The following is a 26,397-nucleotide window of genomic DNA, read 5'->3' as shown; positions in this document are numbered from 1 at the left end:
ATTCTCTTCCTTCTGTTCTCCTGTTTTTGAGGCCTTCTTGCATGAACCAAATGAAGACAAGTCAGCCTTAACAGAGACAATCTAGAGCCGTCTCACATTAGACAGCATGTCAGGAATACAACTTAGCGCTCTCTCTGGAGCAAGGCTGTGGGTCTGACAGTTTCCTAATCCTTTCAGGAAATTAGGTGTCTAATTCAGCGTTGCTGAAGAAAAGAAAGTAGAAGGACAGCAGAGAACCACTTGTACTTACACGGACACCTTTAGGCCCTGGGTCACCTTGTGGCCCAGCTGCACCCTGCAAAATGGAAAGACTCAGGTAAGGTGGATCTTTTGTCACAGTATGCACAACAACAAAAAAAGAGTCATTTCACATGAGACTTTGAATGGCCTGATAAGAAAAATAGAACGAGCTCAGCTGATTGAGATCTAAAAGAAAACAAATGTGTTATACTTTAAGTTGCACTTGTATTTCCTCTAGCACACTGCTGGCAGTTTCACAAGGTTTAGGCCAACAGTTTAAACACATACAAATACATCAGCATATATTGCATATAGCATTAATGTATGCATTTCAATGTTAACTATGTGTTCCATGTACTTTAGTGAGAAAAATAGCAGGTGTTTACTGCTTAGTTCAGAATCCAAAATGGGGAAGAAATGTGAACAGGAAAGCAGATAGAACTGTACATTGTGTAGTTATTATTATCCTTTCTGTGTTTTTCCTGTAGAGTTATTTGTAGAGTAACAAGAATCTAAGAGTGTCAATGGAGGAACTGGAAGCATATTTTTGTATTTTTCACTGCACCTGCCTGCCAGGGTAACCTGCAGCCCCGGCTTCCCCAGGAGGTCCCGGTATGCCCTGCAGCAGAGAGAGAGAGAGAGAGAGAGAAGAGAGAGAGAGAGATGAGAGAGAGAGAAGAGAGAGAGAGAGAGAGAGAGAGAGAGAGAGAGAGAGAGAGAGAGAGAGAGAGAGAGAGAGAGAGAGAGAGAGAGAGAGAGAGAGAGAGAGAGAGAATGAACGGTGAATAGGGAGATTAGATGGATGGATAAAGTGAAAGAGGAGACTCACAGACCGCTACAAGCATTGCCAAGTGAGGAATAAAACAAGCACTGTTCATTCCGGACGGCCTCCATGAAGACAACGATGTCTATTAACTGTACCGTTCTGCACCCCTCAAACCCACCCCTCCCCCACTTGCTCACTTTTTTAGTCCACTGTTAATGTGACACTTTGCATTCAAACATTCACCTGATGCTCAATTTCAACATTCATGACTTGCTGTAATAACTATTGTTATCTGTGACTGCATGAATCGCAGACATTGAAAAAGTGGAATCAGCACTTACTGTAGAAACAATCTTTATATTTTGCAGACATTCACCATTACTGTCTGACAGGATCATAATGTGTGCAGGTTTTTTTATAATATGTTTGATGATTGCTTGATATGACTTATGACCAGTTGCTTGGATTTAGATTCAGAATTCTCAAACCAAAACATAATTTGGAACCTCAAGTCTTCAATGAGGTATAATCTAAACTGTGCCACATTTTTGTGGTTATTCCTAAATCTGTATGCAAACAGAGAACCACATACACATACAAAATGTATATATGCATATTTCATACATGCCATATGTATATGGACTCATCTTTCTGTTTTTGTGTATAAAGTTTTTTGTATGTACGAATGCTGGGTCTGTATCTCAGATGGTGTCATCACATTTAAGGCTTTGTTGTTTGGCACATATACAATCATCAGTGCAACACACACACAGATGTTCACCTACCTGTACTCCTTGCAGTCCGGCAAGCCCAAGATAACCTTTAGGACCCTTGAAAATAGAACAAACAAATGTATTTTTAATACATTTTGTATATCGACATTAACATGGCTAAGAGTCTACGGCCATGCTAGCGACTCAATGAGGCAGGAACAGCTGTGCTTTAAGTTAAATGCTTATGTCATCGTGCTTAGATTATCATAATAACATTGACAATGCTAACATACTGATGCTAGTGTTTACCAAGTTAGCATGCTAACATTTGTTAATTGGAACTAAACACAAAGCACAGATGACATTAGTTTTGCAGGTAAAATCTATTTTATAATCTATAAGGTATTGGTCAAATTAAAATGAAGACCTGATAGTGGCAATACACAAGAGAAGGTAGGTTCAGTTAATGTCATAGTTGTCAAGACTTTCAGACAAAACCTTATGGTGGCACAAGAGTAAATGTCAGAGAAGTTGAAACCATTTGAGAACCAAGGATATTTGAATCAATACATAACAAGGCATTCCCCTGAAGGAAACCAGCTCATTGGAACTACTGAGGAACAGTCAATAGAATGTTAAAATGTTTTAAAATATGTTTTATGATTATTCTAGACTGGGATGGAGATAATGAGCTGGGAAATTGGCCAGTCCATGACACCTTTTGAGTTCGGACTGAATGGATTGCAGAGTACAGTGTGAGAAATGTTTAAAAGAAAACTAACACAATTGGAACATAGGATAGGATTAACAGATGGCTCATTCTAGTCCACAGTTAGCTTTGTGCAACAGTCAAATTATGCATTAAGTTAAACAAGCACTCGTTCTTTATAAACTTCAACAGGATTTATTGTTCAATCTTTTCCTTCCCTTTGACTATCTTTAGTGTCTTTCCCTTTGATTTGGATATCAACAACAGATGTTTACAGCTCAAAAACAAAAGGTCAGGGCCAGGTCAATGTCTTGGCTCCACCGTGTGCATCCGAGGTTGTGACACATGAACCTTCACACTCAATAAAATGCGCACTTGGGGGTAGAGAGCACAAGACCGGAGCCAGTAATTTCCTCTGGAAATACTTGACAGGGCAGAGTTCATGTGCTGGGTGTATTAGGTTCAGCTACTGCAAACACTGATATTGCCTCCTGGGAGGTAAGGTGAAGGCCAGTTATGTGGAGACTAGACTTCAATAAGGGGATTCTTGGACAACTGTGCAGATAAAGCTATGTGGGCAGCAGGGTGACCTACTATAGCAGATTACATCTGTTCTATGAAGGCCAAAAGCTCAATTGTAGCAACAGCACCTTTGTGTTTGTACCTTTCTGAGCAAGACATAGAAAGCACGAGAGCAAAACAACAAATCTGAGTCAACAAATAGAAGGCATGATGGACGTAGAGAGAATGTCAGTGTCCTTCATTTTTCTGATTGTACTGTCAATTAAATTCTCCCTCTTTAGGCCTGACAATTGCTGACCTAAGGAGGCAATGTCTACAAAGGATGTTGTGTGTCAGTGACCCCCTGACTCTGGACAGGGTGCCTTTCCTCTTTTGGAAGACCTTTAGCCTTGACCTGAAAGCCTATCAAGTTTAAGTGAGGTAGCACGGTAACCTAAAACTAACCAAGTTAAGACGCCTCAGCTAACATCTGTGTGTGTGTGTGTGCGCTCTTAAACCTAAACCTGTATTTTTAAACACACATAACTTAAACTACCTATGAACTAGGTTCATGTGTGACTCCTTTTGCCTCATTATTCCACAAATGTAAAGACAGAAGTAAAGCGTTGTTTCAAAAGTAAAATATACGCTGAGATATATGGACAACCCTTACACATTTTTATTTTCTGGCAATAAAACTTCTGAGTTTTCTTCTTCTGTTTTGAACACGAATAGTTTAATAACTTAAATCTTACCAGTGGACCTGGAAATCCTTTCGGCCCAAGCAAACCTGGCGGACCTCTGTCGCCCTGTTGAAATAGATAACAAATGTATAAGCATGTATAAGTACAGAGATGAAGATGTATGTAAAAAGAAAAGTGTTGATCCAATTGGAAAAGCTTTATTAAGGCATTTTAACAAGGAATAGTTGTACACCGTAGAACACAGTTGTATTAAAGGAAATTAATCTCATTGCTTAAGCCTTAAGGTCTCTGGCACATAACCCAGGCAAAAGTAACCTAATTAGAATTGATAATTTAACACTGAATCTTTCCAAAAGGGTGTATCAGTGATTAATGAACAACAGGGCAATGTTGATGCTGTGGATTTTCCACAGGTGAGTGAGAGGGACAATTTAAAAGTGCTTTTGTACTTCAGTCAATGTCTAGCCTTTGTCTATATTAAAAATGATTTATTCAAGATGCTTCTAATTGAAACCATATGATGAGCAGTATTGGGCTATTCTGAAAAATCGGATTGGACGTGAGGTGAGAGGGTCAATAGAGCTCAGAGAGGTAGAAATATGGAATGGCTTAAACATTACAAAAGGTAAAAATACTTGTTACAAAGAGTTATGAGAGGTTTGCAATAACTTATGTGGAAGACATCAGGGAGAGGTTGGATAAATATTGTGCGGACATATGCTATATTTTTTATATTTCAAGTTAAAATTTGACATTATTTTGACAATCCCGGAAAGGCTCTGAGAGGAGATGACAGTTTTTCTTAGGGGGATTTCTATGAGTGCGCAGACCATTAAAACTGAAAGGAGAAAAATACTTTTGAAGATGAATTAGTTCAAGAGCTTTATCTGATCAGGAAAAATCTTTACTGTGGTGATGTTTTTTTATAGAAAAAGAAACAAGATGGAGATTGTTAAGTAGAGAGTAAGAGAGACCAGCTGTGTGACAGCAGACAAATAAGTCTGAGAGAATAAGTCTGAAAAGAAGTAAAGGAATTAAGAGGAAGTTTCGGAATTTGGACATTCTAAATGACGTCAAATCAATAGATGGATTAGACGGTATGATTTAGATCAAAGGGTTTTTCAAAATGTGCGAGAATACATACATACAGAGACAGATTTATCTTGGTGGTTGGATTTTGATGTAGGATCATTTTAGGATATTTTTGAGAAATCAAGGGCAGAGGAAAAAGCAGTTGTGAGCAGATACTAATGGTAGTGTAAGTGAGGACTGTGGTAAAATGTCTCAAGATTACCCTCAATGAAGTAAACACTCAGAAGAGGCTAAGAGAAACAGAGCAAGGAGCACAGAGGACCAGGGAGCCTTAGGAATGCTTACCTTCTCTCCTTTTGGAGCCTGGCCTGGAGACAGCCCGGGATCTCCCTTTGAACCCTACAATAGAAACAGGGTCACAGAGTGAGAAGAGTCTTAAGCAATCAATCACCTACTGACATCACAACTGATTAAAAATGGTTATTTGAATGTTGTCATTTTTGCCCTTAAAGCTGCTTTCTGAAAACCAATCTGTGGTTTAACTCAGAGCTGTTGCAGTACACGAACATTTCTCTATCAACCTGATGATAATTCACATGAAGGCATTTTAAAGTGACATTGAAATGCCAAGAAATACATACAGGCCATGAAAAGGGTATTGCACACAGTTTATTGTCCACGTTCTGAATAATAAATGTACTATCGAAATAGCATGGTTCTGGTGTGAAGTGCTAAGGCATTGTTGGAAACGTTTTTAGCATCAGGTTTCTATTGTTTTGACTGACAGCCAGTGAGGCATAGAAAAGCTTGTGGGTGGGAGAGGGAAAATTACATAAGAGCATAGAACCTAAAAAAAAGCAGTCAGCAGTGCATAAAGCAGATTGAAAGGCTCTTTAAGCCCTGCAGGGACATCGTCATAACATTTCAGAGTGTGCTTGACTCACATTTCAACTCAGCTCAGCATCAGGGACTATTCTCCTCTGCATCAGTCCTAGTGACCAATAACATTTCAACAAGCAATATTTTCCCAAACTAAGACAAAGAGTCTCTCAAACTCTGTTCCGTGCAGGGGTTGGGGGAGTAAGAATGACTCACTGACAGGTCACAACGGTATTAGATACGGTGGTTTTGCTTTTGTATTTGTACACACATATGTGGGTGTATAGGCTTGAGGAACAGCGAGCAAGCAGGTGGCCTCATATTTCATAATGACCAATGGAACACACTGAGCCAAATGTGCACAGTGTCCCAGCGAAGTCAAAGGTTACTCAGAAAAAAATGCATCCATCTGCCTGTGCGGTTTGACTAATCAAGGAGGAAACAAGAGCATTCTTCTTTGTATGCGTGTGGGATGAGGAAGACAAAGAGAACAACATTCAGGATGAAATTACTTTAAAATATTTGTCTCATCTTTAGCTATCCAGTATATGTAATAACTACAATACCCAGTGAGGAGCTATCCAGACTAAAGGGTGAGGGTAAGGTGAAGCATCAGTGTTCCCCTGCTGACTGCATGCTGTAAGCAGTCACTCTGTGGTAGACATACAGTACCAGTCACCACATCCATCTGCATGGAGTTGACCACATCCGTGCTCCACTCTAGCAATGTATCCTTTACATATGGCACCATGTTCATTTAAGAAAAAAGTGTCTTTTATTTATTTCTTTCTTTCTTTCTTTCTTTCTTTCTTTCTTGGATGTCAGTGTCATGAGTCATGACCAATGAGTCGGGACTAGTTAAATTATGCCATGTGGCAAAAAGGATCTAGGATATGGGGTATGTCATTTCGGCCAAACACCACCCCTGTCTCCTCAAGCCTTTCCTGTTTTACTGTGATCCGGCAATGGCTCGTTATTATCACTCTAGCCTACATCTGGCTGTCTGGTTGAATCCAAATTGTGCACGCTCTAAACAGCAGAGTTGGCTCTTTAGGGAACTGTACGTAATTCTCGGATATAATTGATGCCATTTGATAACAAAAAACGTTGACTACAGTAGAGTAGACTTACAGTTACAGAGTGAAAAGGATTTAAGGACAATAAAGTGCATCACTACAAGTGTTTCGTAAAGAAAGCAAAATAGGCTGCAAAGGGCTCCTAATAAAGTCTACAAAACAACCCTAGCTGAGAGGAAAGACAAATGTTCAAAGAGTCAGGCACAATAACAGTCAACAATATGACTATAAAAAGAACCTGATGTTCTGCAAGACTGGGAGAGGAGATGGCTATCAGTTGAAACATTTACAAAAAACTCTACAAAATGGGTCAACTACTTAGCATTAAGCATCAAGCTAGATATAATGTCCTCTGATTTATTGCGGTAATGACATTGCTATTCCCGTTGTTGGTTGTTTCTGGCTGGTGATTGGCAGGCTAGTATGTATAGTGACAGTACACTTCCTCAGGCAGTGAAAAAATATCAGACTTGTCATCCCCATCTTTGAAATCTTAATTTCACTAAAATGACTCAGAAATCCAACCGACTAGACCCTTATGAACAATTGTGCTTTCACATTTATCAGCACCTCTTAGGAATTTACAGATTTAGAAAGTACATGACTTTGAAGACTTTTACTTTGCGTGCAGACTGCCCGAAATGTTCTATGTGAACGGCATCATTCTGATTTACTTGAATTTAAAAAAGCACGAAACGTTATCAGCGGTTCAACTAGAATTCCATTAAGGTGTAAAGCCCTGACCTAAAATAATACATCACCATTGACTTTGCACATCTATTTTCTTATGAATCTGGCATAACATTACATTTGGGTTCATGTTATCAAACATCAATTATAATCACATAAGAAAAGTCAAACATACATAATTACTAACAAATCTCATTGTATCACCATTTTCTATAAATGTTTTTTTAGCTGTTTACGTGTATAATTAAAGAAGGCCTCTCACCTTGGGCCCAAGTGGTCCAGGCTGTCCTGGGTTTCCATTTGGACCAACGGGACCCTGGAAAAGATGAAGACAGTGTTAGAGCAAATAATTTAATAACAAATCATTAATAACTACTCAGTATCTCAAACAGGTGCATTGTGGTTTACATGTCTAGAAGTTTCAAACTCATTCCCTGATGTCTGCCCCCCAGACCCAAGTCAATAAACTAACTATCAAAACATAACATTAGAAAATTAGCACATTTGTGTTGAACTAAGGACTTATAACCATACATGCACATATATGCCCACAACTGGATGTGCACATTCATATGCACACACACAATTACACTCACAAACACATCATAAATATGCTACATACCTGCACATCTGCAACCCAACTACTCACCCACTATGCTTTCTTTGCACTACAGTACACATCTCAATCTTTGGAATTCTCTCACTGTTATTTTTAATGTGGGTAATCTGAGTCTTAGAATTTAACCAACAAAATGTTTTGTTGACTCCTTGAAGACAAAATCGACCTATTTCTATTGCCAGTTGTGTATTGTGACATGTATTTGGCCTTATCACAGTCTCAACATTTCTTTAAGAGTGTTGAAAACAGCAATATGAAAATGTATGACAACCTCTTCCTGCGTAAAATAATAAATTAGGGTATCAATCCCCAACTACATTCTTAAACTGTCTTCCTTTTCAGAGATTGTTTACAGTAAAAGCACCTCTGATAAATGACTTTGTTTCCATGACAAATGCCACCACCAAATGGGGTGCCCTGGTTTATAGTCTGATAACGTTAACAATTAGAGGCAGCAAAATAAGTCTGCTGCTCTGTGCTGAGGCAGCAGACACCACCTCAGTATCCATACTGCCCCCAGCTTCCCACCACATAATGATTGCAAGGCCTCCCTCTGTCTCCACTTTATGACTTAGCCTATGGGCTGAGAGTATGTTCTGTATCAGCTACGTGCTTTCCAAGCCTTTTTTACTCGAAACACGTTTTACTGTCTACCACCTCTTTGTCTACCAGCCTTTCAGTCTGCCTGTCATTCTCTGTTAAGAAGAATACAGCAGAACATAAGGCTGCATTTAGTCCAATTAGCAAAAGATGCAATTGTAAATATTACAAATAATTAAATAATAATATATTGCTGCTATGATGAAAACAATGCAACATCTTAAACGGTTTTAATGAAGAGATGTTTTACTGTTAATAGAAATTGAAAAATAAGCCAATATATGCTACAACTGTTTGTAACTTTAAATTCATGCAAACAGTTAACTATTGTCTAAAAACAGACAGATATATAGTGTAAATTGTACATAAATATGTACTAACAACATTTTTCTGTGTTAATGTGCAATGATTTGTTACTACTCATTATTCAGTTGATTGAGAGTCATTGTTTGATGTGGCTGCTTTTCAAAACAGTCTAAAAGGTAATCAAACGTTATGTTTATCGTCTCCAAGAGACACTGACATTGTCTATAATTACAATCTCTGAGTTATATTCGCCAGAAGATATTGCTGTGCAGCGAAGACTGCTACAACAACCATGAGAGAACTTTGTATACACCTTTTCTCTAGCACATACCACATCCATTATGTAGATATGTCTTGTTCTGTTTAAAGATGCCTTCAGGGCCTGCGGCATGAACGCAGCATTGCATCATGAAAGACTCGACAGTTGCTTAGAGTGTAGTCTCAAGTTCAGATGGGAAATGCAGCCTGTGCCGCCAAAGCCTCTGCTGGTTGCAGCTTGTTTCATCCGGAACTGTTTGGTCACTCATCTTTGGTGCTCCAAAGGTGCTGACAAATAAACAATGCTGCCTGTATCCTCAAAGCAAACTATCTAATTGTCATGATCCTTCACAAAGCTGAGCTTGTTCTTGAGTTTAATAATGCTAACCACAAAAATGTCCCTCTTTCCCGACAGCAGGACTGTGACGACGGTAGATACAATATGGTTCAAACACAAAAGATGAAAAGGAAAAAAGGTATTTTGTGGTTGTGTTAGTGCAGCCAAGAAGCCTGATCTGAACCCATTGTTAGTGACTCAGTGATCAAACAACAATACTGTATCTCCTGTGATGGCCCCTGAGTGGCCGGTATCTCAAAAGATTATGCAAATCTAAATCTAAACAAAACAGCACTTTTTGTCCTTGACTTTTCTCTTCATTTGTATTTTCCTTTTATGACCAGCAAAAACGTATTTGTGTTTATATTATCTTGGATTAGTCTTTCTTGGCACATGTTTACTAACCATCCTAAATAAAAGTTTAACAGCAGTTTTCTACTTTATAAAAGAAACACGTCTGCTAGTTATAAAAGCATCCCCTTTTTTATATTTTGCCACTGTCACATTTAGTGAAACGGTCATAATACTATTCTTAATCCATAGATAAGACTTGGTTGTTTTGTTATTTTTAAATCTGCCATTGTACCGTGACCTTAGCGCAATTTACTCACCCGAGGACCTCTTTTTCCGGAAGAACCAGGTAAACCGGGGGGACCAGGAGGACCCTAAATTAGAGACGGAGGGACAGGGAGAAAAAGAAGGGTATGTTTTAGGGAGTGGGTGAGACAGAGAGAGAGTGAGGGGGGGGAAAGAGAGATAGAGTATGTTAATGACAAGCAATAACATGCAGTTCACTGTCCAGGCCTCTGCAATGAAGAATATGTGCTATATTTATGTAAGAGCTATGAAGTTCAAAGACAGAAGCCAACTGTTTTCAACAAAAAGCTCTATTAGGAATTCTGAGCAGAAGGCTCAAATTACATTCTTGAGATGAGACTGACAACATCATCCTTTGGTCAGCTCGTGGGATTAACTTAATCCTTCGTCATTGAAAGACATAGTATGAAACATATGTGACGAAAGCATGACATGTCCCGGTATAAAGACTCATGCTGAATGGAATCTGATGTTTCTTTCTGTGTTTTGGTAGAAGGTTTTTTATAATTTCCAAATATATATATATATATATATTATATATATATATAATTTATTAAAAGTTACATTTAGTAAAAAGTGGTGTGTCCATCAAAGAGCCATGTATTTGTTAAACAGATTGGAGGATCAATAAATGACCAAGGCTTCAACAATGGGCTTTGACCTTGTAAATTAGTCAAGGACACATCTAACATTATTTAACAAATGTCTTTAAATTCTAACTAGGCAGAGCTACATTTTGAAAACCATTGGATCCACCTTCACTGTTACATGTGTATAGTACCTTGTGGAGTAAAGGGTTTTTTCGTCTGAGTATGTCATTCCTAACTCATGCTGCTTGTTCATTATATTGCTATAATTGCTGCCAGCATATTTGATCTTTCCAACTGCTTTGTACAGGCACAGATGTGTCAGTTCTGACCTGCAGTGGAAATGGACTTCCTCTAAACGTTTTGACAAGAAAATGCCTTTCAGGGAGACTATGAAGATTCAAAAAGACATTAGGACAAACAAAGCATCATGATCAGATTAGACAAATATCAGGCAGCCGAGTTCTGAAATATCTTAATTGATAAAGGGGATTTTAAATAAAGATACAAAGTATATCAGATATAGCAGGACAAATCCTTTTATTCTGAAAAATGTGTTAGAAGTAATGTCATTCCCCTGAAAGTAGAGGTTTATTCAAGATTACAGAGCTGAACAGCAATTGTAATTAATGGACAACATTAAGGAGTCAGTAGGAAATTCCTTCAAGGAAGCTATTTATCCTTTAGGGTTTTCTACTGCTCTGTAAGGCCAGCCATAGTCATAAAACACTTACAAAACATATTCACACCTGAAAATATGTTGTTGTTATACTGTATTTATGAAATTGATATTTGATATTGTAGATTTTTTGCTACAGCAAAACATTTGGATAGAATGCCTTTGAGCATCCTCATCCCTGGAAAGAGCAGTAGATTGGCACAGAGGGAGATATGAATAAAGAAACAGCTGTTTGTTCCTCTAGACTCCCACACAAAGAAACATGGAAACAGTGAGCACACCACCGCCTTCACCACAACAAACAGATGTAAAAAGATAAATGCTTCATCTGTGCTGACAAGAAATGTTAAATATTTTCCTATAGGCAATTCAAAAAGGCACATTTCTTTGTAGTTAAAGTGTAGAATTAGTCATCAGAACTTATAGCATCGTGTGACACTATCATGCCACTTCAAATATTACCCAACATGCAGTCAATAAGCAAGCCGTCTGACGTACAGTGGGTTGCTTTAACAGAGCAGGTAACTGAGAGATAACCAGAATGCATTAAGGAAGCAATGATGACTAACTGAAGTCAAAACCTTACTCTCTTTTTCAAGCCTTTATATTTATTCTGAAGCATTTTTATAATTCAGAATAAAAAAAACTTGATCTAAACAGGTCCCATTAATTATAATGATTTCAAAAGCCAGAATGGGTCCCTCTCAAAACACCTGGGATTACGACACAGAGGGTTTAGGTGAAGAAAAAAAACTGGCAGGATTGCTGGGTTTAACCAGGCGCACGTTTTCACCCTGCACAAGCCATGTGTCTTTCTAGTAATTTGGCTGCACAACTATGAAATATTTCCCCTGAGGAAGTAAACCAGGGTTTTTTTCCAAGTTTAAACATAGATGCAATGACACAGATTGGCCACTGACTCGGTTGATCAATGTTTTAAAGCATGCATGTATCAAAGTGGTCGGAGTAGTTGAGGCTTGGACGATATCATGCTCACAATACTGCAGTTCAGTGCGAGAAGTGGAAATAAGTGCAACGACTCAGTGCTGGCAAAGCCTTTTTCCACCTAAATACCTGTAAGCACTTTGAAAATGAGCTATGGAAACTGGTAGATGAGTCCAGACATCTTACACACTCCTAAATTAAACATACCTGACACATTTCATTCATGGAAACATTAGCACAACCTTTAAATCTAAACTATAAAAGCATGTTCAGATGCAAAGCCATGCTGACAGGCAGATTACATCATTATGGCTTGATTTCTTTGCAAGGGTATACCTTCAACCGTCAGATGAAATATTCTCTCTAACATAATACGATTCAAAGTTGCTGGCAGTATTTCAGCAAGGGAATGATGTGTTATTTTAACAACTTGTAGATACATGAAAAAAGAACAGTGCTTGGATGCCATCACCACTAAATCACTACACCGCCCTGCCAAATATCTTGTTATATATCCTGTATGTATGTAACAAAGCCAAATTTTACATAGCATTTCAAATGTGATGGTCATAAATTACCTTTAAGTGCCTCGTATGAATATTTTCCATTTAAACATGTGCTGCAATGCACCGACTTGTGCCTCTAGTCTTCGAATTATGTTCCACAGACACTCATAGCTTTACTTGTCATTCAGAAATTCAGTCACTTACCGCAAGACCTGGCTCTCCTTTGGGGCCACGGAAACCATCTTCGTAGTCATAAAAATATTCTGGATCCTCATATCCATAATCATATTCTCCCACGTCTACATCATCGTAGTTGCCGTCCAGGTCGTGCTGTTCTGATGTGTCAACGTGATTCTCCCGGTACAACGTGGTGCCATTGGCTCTAAGATGAGTCTCCAGGAGGTGATGAGTCTGATGGGGCCCAGAGCGAGAGTCCTTGGAGCTGGTGATGGAGTTGTTCCTGAGTCCTTCCGTCACTCGACTTTGCCTGACTAGGGAAATCAGGCCAGGTTTGGCTTCTGGAGTCTGCAGGCTCCCAGAGCTGCTCTCTTCCTCTGTAATGTTTTCAGAGACAACAGTGTCCTCCTGAGGGCTACTCTCTTTTTCCAAAACATTGTTGGTAGTGGTGATAGTTCCAGATAGATCCAGAACTGCTCGTCGACTCAGAGTAGCAATGGTGGGGCTGTCAGCCTGGGGTAAGGATATGGTTGAGAGGGCATGGGAATCCAATTTGGAAATGTGGCTCTGATCCCCCATTTGAGGATGCTGTGTGACCATACTACCTGGTGGCACGTTTAAAGTTGACGTGGCTTTTAAGGGGGTATGATGGGAAGCTGCTACTCCAACAATAGACACACTCAAGGGGTCAGAAGGCCGGTCATTTGCCTCAATATCTGAACCAGGATGGGGCAAAGGCAATCTGTAAGTGTCGGCCAGCCGGCACTGTGTTTTAAGGTATTTGCAGTAGTGCGCGGCAGCTTGGGCTGAAGGATAGATATCTAGTTGGCAGACTCGACCATTAAATGGTGCCGCTTTTGAGTTCATCCTCCCAAGTGTGAAGAGACCCCCAAAATCTCCCAGTGTCTGAGATCTCCCCAGGGTCTGCTCTCGCTGTTGCACCGCCCCACAATCTGCATAGAAGGATACTGAGCGCGCACGTACACCAACAGCAAAATGGTGCTGGTGCCCATCCTGCCAGTTGTAGTTGAAGTAGATGGAGGCTTTCTCAGCAGTGTAAACCACCACTCTGCGTGGCAGCAGCTGGATGCCAAATCGCAGCCTGTCCCTGTCATCTCTGACACTAAAAAGAAAAGCATTGTTTGCTCGCCATGAGCTTAGGCTAACAACGACAGAGAACTCCTCGCCAATCTCAGGCGAGAACAGACTGCCTGCTGGAGCCTCATAGAGGGAGTTTGAGTCGAGTAATACCCCATATCCAGAAACTGGAAAATTCAAAGACGAGGGAACAGTGGTGTAAGTAGTTGATGGTGGGCTTGTCCTCTCGCCTCTGCTGCTTTGAGCTGTAAGCCCCAGTTGATAGAGGATATCCACTCCTAAAAGGACAGAGGAGGCAGTGGTAAGTTAACAGGCCAGGATTGGATCACAAAGAATTTCAACTCAAACAAAAAAATGACACAGCACTTTTAACGTCTTGACCAAAACAAGAATAAACGGTTTCGGTACTAAAAAGTGGCATTCATACAAATGAGTTCAACCATAAGGTGGTCTGAAATTACTATAAAATATCTATAGATATTGTGGCACTTCTGTTAGCTCGAGAACAAATACAATACAACAAAGGCAAACACATGTGGGACATTACATAACATTAAATTATTTGTTTAATCAAATTCTAAGAAAATAAGTAACTGGTCAGTCTCCCAGGATGCTGGTTAGCTCTCCCTGTTTTTCTCTGGTAGGAAGTACCAGAAGGCAGCTGTGATCCAGATGAGTGGAGAGGGACTATAGAAGGATGGGGCCTGACAAGGATACAGGAAACCAGTCCACACAGCCTTTTTTAATCAATCTGCCACCAGAGAAGAGCAGATTTCCTCCAAATGGTCCTGTCATTATTTCCTAATGCCCACAGGTACTTTATGTTAAGTTGGCTGCCAGTGTGGCCCTGTCGGCCAGGCCAAAACACTTAAAATGATTTGGAGACATAGAATAGTCTGTGCAGTTTTGGCTTGAGTAAAAGCAATAGACTTATAACTAGGTTGGAGGACATGTTACATGTATCACATACAGAATGTAAGTAATGAGCGGTTATAGCTTTAGGGAAAAATGGGAAGTATAGCTGATACATATCGTAAATGTAAATCACATCAAATCAATAACGGATTGTGTCTGTCATTTTAGAAGCTGACCTGTACATCTTCTCAAAAGAGAAGGGGAATATTGAGATGAATATCATGTGAGTACGAAGAGGTAAGAGGGGTTCGTTGATTTTCATTGCTGAGGGGAAACGGAATGCACTAACTTGATCACTGATATGCATTTCTAGAGCAACATTTTCAACTGCATCATCGTCTTAAAGTATTTGTTTAGCCAAGGTTCACACTTTTAACAGCTGTACTGCAAACACTAAAAGAATAAAAAAGGCATCAAAGCCGTAACTTGCCTATTTCAGAAAAGTTGCACGTCTGTACACACTTGACCTTTACCTTGGTCAGGGGATCAAATCAAATTGCCTATAACTTCTGAAATTCTGAAATGTTGACAGGAGAATTGTTTGAACAAGCTACCAGATGCTCACTTCGTATAAGGAAGATCTGTATAAGAAGAAAGCAGCAGGAATTAAAGTATTTTATCAGTGGCATAAATCAAACCTGAAGTTGTACAAGTTTAGACTTCAAACAATTGGATCATGCTTGATGCAGATATTTACCTTATTTTAAGAACTGTCCAGACAAGAATGATCAACATTTAATAGCGTAAGTTTGTCACCATTCAAATAAAATGTACTTTAAGCTAAATATCAGGTTCTCTCACAAAAGAAACAAAATAGTGGTATATGGCTCTGTCTGTCTGTCTGTCTGTCTGTACATTTCTAGAACTGAGAAAAAGTAGTTGTGGCATTTAGTAGTATGATTTTGGGGGGGTTGAAGCAGGTGAATGATCTCTAAGGACACATCATTTTATACGCGATTAAAAAGTTAGTATTTGGCTACTAATTCATAAAGCTACTAGGGGAAGGAGTACTTATTGGATAAAAGTGGAGGCCCGTAGTAGCTTTTCTCTCATATATGGGTTGATATAACACTGAAAACAGAAACAGAAGCATTCTTTCTTCTGTGTCAGGGCTTTGGCGGGAACAGATAAACAAGGGGAGAATGTCTGATAAACAGAAATAAGACATGTGGTTCATCGTCTTTGATGTTATTTTGCAGCATTTATAGTCCTGCAGCTCACGCAGAGAGACTATCTATCTGCCGCTGATCCAAGCGTGCACTGAGATGTCCTTGACATTCTTAGCCCCAGGTAAAGTCAGCCCAGATTCCAATTAACCTGTCTCATATGTGAAGACAAGCTGCTCTAGCACTCTGTGTGCATTCCTCCTCTTTTCGTTCTGATGGATTGATCCTGCTTGGAGTGGGCTTTAGATTATAGACTATAGATGTGTGGGGGGGGAAGACGATACAAGACGGAATAAGGGGAGGGACACATGAGGCAATTTGATAAAGAGGCAGTAGACAAGACAGTGCACATACATGTACAGATGTGATCTTATATGTCAAGATTCATTGTGAGGTCAACCTTAAGTTCAGTGTGCGTTCACTGTGAAGTTTTCCTGACAGTGATGCATTTCCTCTCTCTCTTTGTCTGACTGATTAGTGTACTTTCCCAGAGAGTTCTCCTTAGCATGTACTTCAAATTATGTTTGCACGTGACATATTTCAAGCCTTCTCTGATGGACCACAGATGAGAGCACTGGGAGGAAAAAGATGGGCATCTGGAGAATCAACAAGAGTTGAGAGGCTATTAAAGTGCACCTATCATGCTATTTTTAGGCATATATTATGGGTCTCAGATATATAAAGATATATTAAAAACATGTCTATGATGTGTTGTCATTTATTCTTAAATATTTTTTTAGTTGTATTTTTCATTAGTTTTACCAAAATAACTTGATTTAATTGTATTTAAAATAACATTTCCAAAGAAATAAATCCTTCGAATCTGCCTGTTCAGTTTCTATTGGAATGTGAAGGGTTAAATTAAAGAAGCTCCTTTGGCCCTCTCTGCGAGTTACTGTGAAGACAGGAGCTGATTGGTGGTCCTGCTGTCCATTCACAGAGGGCCAGCTAGGGTAACTCAACGAGAGAGTAATGTAAAATGACAGTACAATTGACCAGTGGCGGCCGGCCCATAGGGGCGCTAGGGGCGCCGCCCCCCCTCTTCCCACATGTTTGATTGTCATTAAAAATTAAAAATAAATAAATAAATATATATTTTATTTTTATTTTTAGTGAACAGGGTAAATATTATATAGTTGGTATCAGTAAAATGTATAATCTACAATAAAATCTCGTTTAAAATTGTTTTACGATGTCTAAAGTTACTGATAAGTCACATGTTTCATGCCTGGCCGCAGCGTGCATCATTACCCTCTCTCGTCCGGGCGGTAGAAAGGAGCTCTCAGCCAGAGCAGCAGCAGCCAACAAGCTGACTGTTGCTATCTGTATACTATGCCGCCGAAACATAATTTCAGCCAATCAGCGTCGTCAGACCTGATGCTCAAAGGGCGCTATGTCAGCGCCCTGGCCTGTGTGTCTGTGAGTTGTTTGGACTCGTATCCAAGGTGAGGCTACAGTAGTTGTCGAGGATGGCTGCGTCTGCAGGTGGAGACTCCGGTGCTAGTGGATCGCCGGAGCTGTAGATTAACATTTACATGCTTATTGTAGTTGTAAGGGCAATGCCTGTAGCACCATGGAGCATATGTGTGGGCTGGACCTGTATTTTACAGGAAAGGAGTGAGCAGAGGGTGGAGTTGTCGATTCTTGTTCAGGTTTCATCTTCCTCACCCTCTCAAACTTTGAGTTGCGCGCACTGCTAAAGAGAAGCGCTACCATGAAAACCAAACAATGGTGTAGCTGTATTAAAGTCAGAGTGGAACAGTCGTGAGTAAATCTGATTTTGTCAGAAATCGGGAGAAATATGACCCCAGGAGAAAACTGGGAGAGGGCAATGAAATCGGGAGTCTCCCGCGAAAATCGGGAGGGTTGGCAAGTATCACACACACACACACACACACACACACACACACACACACACACACACACACACACACACACACACACACACACACACACACACACACACACACACACACACACACACACACACACACACACACACACACACACACACACACACACACACACACACACACACACACACACACACACACACACACACACACACAGTTCGTATTTAGTCTCCTGATTTTACATGGGAATTACATCATTTGAGTGTTCACAAAGCAACAGTGTTCTGCAGTTTGTGTGGGCCTACTGTACTGTTGCACAGTTTTGGAAGATTCATAACTAACCACACTGAAGATTATGGATTATCTCATATTTGTAAGCCTCAATTTGTCCTCCCCCCCCCCCCCTCTAACATCACCAGAAGTCATAATTTAAGGGGTCATTTCTCAAAAATGTCTCCCCCGGACCGCCCTAGTATGGTTTGGTCCCTATTTCCATAGCCCCACCAAAAATATTTTACACCAGCCGCCACTGCAATTGACCAATCATATCTTCCCTCTAAATGGGTGGGCTTTATTTTCGCCAACTTTATGACAAGTTCCGCACACTGTGAAGTTTATGCATGTGTGTTATACATGTGGTGCAGTGACGCATCCTAAAACCCGAAAGCTGCGCTCGGGTTCCCTCAACAAAAAAGCAATGGGATTTCTCCATAGGATTTTGGAAAATAGCTCGAAATAAGGTCTGTGGAAAACGAACCTGTTAGATAAATGCACGTTTTGTTCAGCCGGATGATATCCACATGTCTACCCTACTTTTATAATTTTCGAATCATAAATCTAATCGATAGATTTGTTCATGATTCGATAGATTCGTTCATGATGGCTCATGTCAGTGATAGTGATGACATCGTTGCGAAATTATTAACCGAGTAATTTTCAAGATTGAGTTACAATGATACATTGGAGTAGCAAAGGATCAGTTGCATGACCCCGCCATCAAGTGCTTCATCCAAAAGGACAGGAGGATGGACTTTGTGTTTAAGTGATTTGATCATCAAAGGTAGGCCTAAGTCATTTTCAATGTGGGCCGCCGTGCCGACTTAATTCATTTTTAATTGTTACTTGGCTGTGGGTACCATGTCATGATAGGTGTTTATATAAATGGTGTTGTTTTGTGTGGTAGAGGGTCGCTGTCATTGATGCATTTTGCACCCCGGGCCGTTGTTTTGATATTCCGCTGAAGTCTACGTTGTGACGTAATAACCAGGGGTGCACATCACTTTTTTAGTGAGTTACTCAGATGAGTACCAGGGGCCTCATGTATAACGCCGTGTGTAGTATTCACGTGGGAAGGTTGCTTACGTAGTAGAAATCCGAAAAATAGGTCCATACATTTTCCGCCACTTCCCGATTCACCAAACATTACGCACCGGCGAGGAAAGTGCGTACAGCACTTCCTACGCCGGTTTCCCTTTATAAATCACAACCGACTCGAAATGCGGTGCAGCTTTTGCGGGGTTCACGTAACGCCCATATTTGCCTATAAATAGTCAAAGAAACGCCCATTCATTCATTCTGACTGACTTTATGAAGAAGATCGCAGGAAATGACGACAGAACAGCTAAAAAAGACATCTCACACCGTGTCAGATTCTGGCTATTTTGGGGAGGTCGAGATAAATCATATTGTTTGGTGGATGCAGTTTGAACAGGGGAGCAGCATGGAGGTCGGATCGTCACCAAAATAAATAAATAAATGGCCCGAAAAAGGTTAATGACAAAAACAATACACATCCCTCCTCAGGCAGTGTGTTTGTACCGGGGACAGGAGACACCCCCTTGATGAGAAACTGTAAGAAGTGAACGGGGAATCCCCCCGGTGTGGAGTCATGACGACTGGATCTGAATTATTTGTTTGTATTTGGTGGTTTGTGTCCCAGCTGTCGATCAGCTGTGCGCAGCCTCTCCACTGCAGCCTGTGAGTCTCAACCCCCCCGCAGCAACCCTATATCCACCAGTTAAAGGAAATACAACTAATGTGTTATATTAGCTGTACAATTTACCACATATGGTGTTCTTAGCTTCCATTCTTTCACACACACATACGGGTTTTGGGCCGAGGGCGACACCGTACTTCCGGTATCCGCCATTTCACACGAGGTGCAAGCAGAATATCATAGTCTATTGCCTTAATCAATATAGTCAACTCTAAAATACCACATATATGCATTGGCATGATAATATTATTGTGACAAGTGGGGTATTCACCTGGTGTTTCCAGAAGATAGACGTAGATGCTGCCAAAATCGACCGAAGGCCACTTTTGAGGGTCGTAATTCCATACATTGTACATCCAACAACCCACACAGCTCTAGTTCACGCTGGTAACGACCTAGAGCACACCCCTCAAGTCCAGAGATGTCATCCGAAGACATGCAGCGATTTCTTCGGTCGTTAATTCAGAAAAAAAACCTAGTGCGCTCTGCCTGGCTACGTTAGCTAGCTGTTTATATTAGCTTGCCAGGATTTTTGCACCTCCAGAAAAATGGCGTCTTTATAAAAAAATATATGGCGCGCGTTGCATTGTGGGTAGCTGTGACGTCACTGTGTGTGAAAGAATACCTCCTGTGTTTTACGAGCGACTTATCAAGTCTTAGCAAACGGCATAACACATGATTAAACGTGATAGTATATAAAACCATGCTCGTATCTACAACCTATAGAAATGCAACACGGCGTCAGTTTAGACGTAATTCTGTCCTCCTGCTTACCGCATCATTTATGAGAAAACATTTCATAACATTAACACAACATATTCCAGGTGGTTTTAAATAACATATCCGTATTTATTTATTTCTCCAAGTTATGTTTTTGTGTGCACTGAGGAGTCGCAAACAGGCGTTTGTTTTATCATTTTAAGATTGGCTTTAATCAATGTTTGAAAATGAATTCTTCATATATGATAAATGAGAGGTAACATTTTATTTATGGTATTATTTCCACATATTTCTCTCCATTCTTCCTTCTGCCAACGCGGTGTCGCAGTTTCTCGTCTCTCCCGTTTTTGTGCTTAGTGCGTACGCATGGGTTAGAGTTTGCGGAGGACCGCACGTTTTCCCGTCAAGTTAGTATTTTATAAATCGCAAACATTGCGTAGAAACTGGCGTACGCCATTTTTTGAGCGTATATCGCTTTATAAATGAAGCCCCAGGAGACAGCGTTTGGTACTCACCCCACACAAAGCGTGGTCCTCCTCAGTGTCTCCTTCACTGTCCTCTATTTACACTTCTTGCATGCTAGATTATGAAGATGATGAAGATGCACCTCCCTGTCTCTTTTTAAGCCTCCGATTTGCTTTCTCCAAAACTTGTTGCGAAAACTGTGAAGTCCTTGCATTTCCTGAGGCCAAGTGGAAGGATCAAATACTAAGAAATTATCACATGACTTGAAGTCATATCTGATTTCAGATGTGGGAAGTTACTAAGTACACTTATTCAAGTACTGTACTTAAGTACAATTTTGAGATATTTGTACTTTACTTGGCTTTGATGCTACATACTTCTACTCCACTACAGTTCAGAGGTATATGGTGTACTATTACTTAATTACATGTATTTAATATCTTTAGTTACTTTACAGATCTGGATTAATGATGTGAAATATAATCAAGTGTTAAATCAGACTTTAGTTCCACCTGGAGTAAATTCACAAGCTACCCTGCAGTATACAAAGTCATTCAAACTAGCTGCACCTTTACCAGCTTTGAAAACACTTTAATGATCAATCATTATAAAACACATCATATATATTATTCTGAATTGGACCATTCTGCACAATGACTACTTTTACTTTTGGTACTTACATTTCGATAATACTTTTCTCATTTTACTTGAGTAATATTTTTAATGCAGGACTTGTACTGTAACAGAGTATTATTCCTACACAAGATCTGAGTACTTATTCCACCTCTGTCTGATTTCAAACTCTTCCATTAACACCCTGAGTAAGTTTGCAACTGTGTGTTTACTCAATTTTGTTGTAAATAAAACTGCAGCAGCTTGACCACAGAGCATGAACGTTGTGATCAGGGGCCTCATTTATAACGCCGTGCGTAGGATTCACGTGGGAAGGTTGCTTACGTAGTAGAAATCCAAAAAATAGGTACAGACATTTTCCGAAATTTTCCGATTCACCAAACATTGCGCACCGGCGAGGAAAGTGCGTACAGCACTTCCTACGCCGGTTTCCCTTTATAAATCACAACCGACTCGAAATGCGGTGCAGCTTTTGCGGGGTTCACGTAACGCCCATATTTGCCTATAAATAGTCAAAGAAACGTCCATTCATTCATTCTGGCTGACTTTATGAAGAAGATCGCAGCAAATGACGACAGAACAGCTAAAAAAGACATCTCACACCGTGTCAGATTTTGGTTATTTTGGGGAGGTCGAGAATCATATTGTTTGGTGGATGCAGTTTGAACAGGGGAGCAGCATGGAGGTCGGATCGTCACCAAAATAAATAAATAAATGGCCCGAAAAAGGTTAATGACAAAAACAATACACATAGCCTTCCTCAGGCAGTGTGTTTGTACCAGGGGACAGGAGACACCCCCTTGATGAGAAACTGTAAGAAGTGAACGGGGAATCCCCCCGGTGTGGAGGCATGACGACTGGATCTGAATTATGTTTTTGTATTTGGTGGTTTGTGTTCCAGCTGTCGATCAGCTGTCTCCACTTGGCACAATTATGTTGTTCATACCGACGTTAACCATGTCTGTGCACACGGTGAACAACTCTGTCGTCAAGTGATCTAAGCCTCACAGGTCCGTCGGTTATGTCCTGCGCGGCTCGCCCAGCTCCAGTTCAATCAGTCATAGAAAGTCCGAAGATTCTTTGCAGGGAGCGAAACGGCAACGTAGCTGCTTAATGTCTTTGTTTATTTTTGACATGTCTAGTAGTTTACTCCATTGAGTGTTGACAAGAAACACGTGTAGACGAAATGTGTTTTGTTTTGAGGTACGCAAAGGCGCGTAGTGACCCTGTGGTAGTGACACAAGGGACGTTACGCAATTTAGATTTGTGCCGCGCATGCGTACCAGTTATGTGCACCCCTGGTAATAACTCTTCTTTTATTTATTTATTTTCGAGAGAAGGGGGGGTGGTCAGGGCCTAGGTATAAAAGTCACGGCTCGCCACTGCTCATATGATATCCCTCTATTCCAGCCCTGAGAAAAGCGGATCTTGGGTCCTTAGCTTGAACAAATACAAAGAGGAGGCGGAGCTAATGCCTGATCAGAATTATACCGGAGATAAAGTTAAATTCTGCTGTGATAAAACGCCATCCTGTTCTAAACCACATCAAGGATTATTTCTGAAACAGTATGGAACTCAAATAATATATATATAAATATAAAATAATAATAAAATAATTTTTACGGATTTACCACAAGGTGAGTTTTTTTATTTCCTGCTTTTTAAAAACACATGCTCTCTCCAGTACAAGTTAGCTCTGAGTGTTAGCGATGCTTGCTAATGTAAACAAATACCATATTACGTCCAAAACACGTCAGGCATTGTTTCTGATAGCAACTCTCTGTGGGTCCACCATCCGAAAATACGTAATATCGGCAGCAAATCTGTATCCGCTCGTTGTACCCCCGTTTTTAAAAGATGTGGGTACGGAGGAAAAGAGAAAGGGTTTTATTTTCTGACGCTGCGTGAGTTCCCCGACACACCGAGACACATTTATGTATAAAAGACATAAAAAAGTGCATTTTGCATGATAGGTCCCCTTTAAGACTGCTTCTACAGTACATTCACGCTGTGGCCTGGAGAGCAAGAGCCGACATGTTGAGGCAAAAGTTAACACGGGAAAGGGAGTAAGGAAAGATTATAACTGCTTGAACAACTGTCCCTTTAAACTTGCTTCAATATGGAACAAAAATGGTAAATATTCATGTAACGGAGGTGATCTCTGGGGCCATAGATCTCGGCCTCTGTTACGGATTGTGTAGCTTTGTTGGTGGCGAAGTGTATGTAGTGTGTGCATCTGTCTGTGTTTTAGGTTGTCTGTCTCGGTTTTGTTTTGAAAAGTGTTCCCCTTTCCCCATGTTACTGCTGATTGTGTGCACCTGGTGCCCTGTGTTGTCTCCTCCCCCCTCACCTGTGTCTTGTTGTGCTGATTAGTGTGTGGGTATTTAGGCTCTGTTTCCCTGTCTGTGTTGGCTGGAAGTGTGTGTGAGATCCTGGTGGCTGCAGGCTGTGCTCAGGGAAACAACAGCAGGATTGAGGCAGTGTGTCATTGTGTTGATCATTTAATAAATGCCCACACCGGGTTGTATTTTGGACGTTCTGCCTCTGCCTCCTTGCTGGGTCGGGCCGCTCAATTGTCGGCTTCACAATTCACCTTTGAGTTGTTGTCTACAAGTACTGTGAATCATGCACTGTAACATTTGTATTGCAATGTGAGGGGTTCACCATTCTTAAATCATTTATCTGCCAATGCAAAGTATGAACCTGATACCAATGTTCTATTTCCCCAAGATTTGAAAATGTGCTTACATGGATGAGGTAACAAAAAACTGGCTGTAGATATGGGTGGATGAAATGTCAGAGAGATAATTTGAAGTGTTTAAAAACATCAGGGTGTTGTTTACCTTGAGCTAGGTAGTCTTCTTCTGCAGAGAGTACTGCTGAGCATACTGACAGGAGCAGGATAAAGTTCCACCTACAGGGACACATAAACATATTGTGTTGAGCCAATTGAAAACAATTCTGATAACAATTCTGCTACACAAATAAGTACATTTTCCTCCAAAAGACCCTGGGAAATACACATATAAACACAACAGTTACATGTATGACTAAGCCTGATAAGAAGAGAGAAACATTTTAAAAGGTCCCATGACATGGCCATTTCTACTGATCATAATTCCATTGTTGAGGTCTACTAGAATATATTTACATTGTTCAATGTTCCAAAATCACATTGGTTTCTTTTATGCCCCTTTCACACCAACGCGGTTCCAGGGCCAGTTCGGAGCTAGAGCCTGAAAAGCACCGGTTTTTCCTGTTCACACCGCAGCTGAGCCACCTCTAAGCTCCGAAAACCCCTCACATTGCAATACAAAACCACAAAATAGTCGGTCTAGCAAGAACCGCATACGTCACGCTTACGTCGGAGGTGGGGGCAGGGGCGGGATTAACCTGAGCAATAACAGTTTATGGCGAGTACGGCAAATGAAAGTTGTAACAAACAGTAGCGCTGAGCAAAGTGACTAGAACGCAACCACACACTTATTAAAAAAAACACACTTTATAAAGTCAGGCAACACTAACCAGGCTTAGTGTGATTCTGTTTATTTGTACCTTACTTTGACCATCCGTTCGCTGTCATTGATCATTGTGGAGAGCAGGCAAACGTTTTGTTTTGTATTATAGCAGCTATTGGATGGAATCAATACATGGGCTGCACAGGTTGTCATGACTCATGTCCGACTATCAACAAGTAGAATCATAATGAAAAATACGCCGGTAAAATGTGCCGGCATGCCACAATAGGATAGCAACAAGTAGTCAAGATAGTCAGTTTAGCTTCGGTTGCTATAATAACAGCACCCATTTATTACCAGAGAAACTTTCACAACAGCGTTGTGATGCCAAACAGCGGGCAGCACTGCAGCGGTCGGTAAATGCAGCTGAAACAATGAACCACGGCACTCTGGAGAAAAGTACAAGGGTTGAGAAGTAGTTATTTAATTTAATCTGGCTTCGTATGATTACAAGCAACACGATCATCGACCCGACGCCGTTGGGGAGAAAACAGCGATGTAAACGGTGACGTCATTACGCAGCAGCACCAGTCGGGCTCTGGGCGGTGTGAACAAAACGGGGGCTGAAAATAAAAGCTGGTTCCGAACCAGAAAATCTCTAGCACGGAGCTAGAACGGGAACCACGTTGGTGTGAAAGGGGCAATACAGCATCTCTGTAGTAGTGGCGGAGCTGGGGGGTGACTGGGAGTGGCCACTGCCACCCCAGCTGAATCCTGGCCACCCTATTGGCCACCCCAAACACCCTCACCACGGGGGCCCAAACAATTTTAGAACATTAAGAAAAAAATGTTTAAGTAACCTTTCATCATTCATCAAGAATTAACATTAATAGGACGTTATATTGATAATGTACTCACTAAACTTACAATTCATTTAACTTATTTTCTTCCAAAAGTTAATTATCCAAAGCCTCTGTACACCCCCTTCTATTTACATGTAATGGTTTGGTCCTGCCTCCAAACGCAGTGCAGCACCGCTGGCACTTTCTAGCAGAGAGTGAGAGCATGTTAGGAGCAGGGATGCTAGTATTTACCTAGTCTCAACGACTCACAAAGTCAGGCTTTCAAAAGAGAAAAGCAAGGAGAGAAAGACAAGAGAGAGGGACTAAAGG

At 40.6% G+C, this 26,397-nt stretch overlaps 1 protein-coding gene across 1 annotated transcript in view; it reads right to left on the bottom strand.

The window, feature by feature from the left end:
• The window catches only part of LOC117542448 (collagen alpha-1(XXIV) chain), a 90,499-nt gene that overhangs the window by 53,730 nt on the left and 10,372 nt on the right, over window positions 1–26,397 (bottom strand). Inside the window, exons 2-10 of the mRNA XM_034210139.1 lie at window positions 24,611–24,681; window positions 12,949–14,297; window positions 10,042–10,095; window positions 7,573–7,626; window positions 5,011–5,064; window positions 3,685–3,738; window positions 1,792–1,836; window positions 806–859; window positions 251–295 (exon numbers count right to left, since the gene is read on the bottom strand). Of these exons, the coding sequence (XP_034066030.1) occupies window positions 251–295; window positions 806–859; window positions 1,792–1,836; window positions 3,685–3,738; window positions 5,011–5,064; window positions 7,573–7,626; window positions 10,042–10,095; window positions 12,949–14,297; window positions 24,611–24,681 (1,780 nt within the window). The remainder of the gene's footprint in view (window positions 1–250; window positions 296–805; window positions 860–1,791; window positions 1,837–3,684; window positions 3,739–5,010; window positions 5,065–7,572; window positions 7,627–10,041; window positions 10,096–12,948; window positions 14,298–24,610; window positions 24,682–26,397) is intronic.

Source organism: Gymnodraco acuticeps, unplaced genomic scaffold (genome assembly GCF_902827175.1).
Source record: "Gymnodraco acuticeps unplaced genomic scaffold, fGymAcu1.1, whole genome shotgun sequence".
NCBI classification, from domain to species: Eukaryota; Metazoa; Chordata; class Actinopteri; order Perciformes; family Bathydraconidae; genus Gymnodraco; species Gymnodraco acuticeps.
Note: the sequence above shows the minus strand (reverse complement) of the source record. Positions and strands in the feature narration are given on the sequence as shown.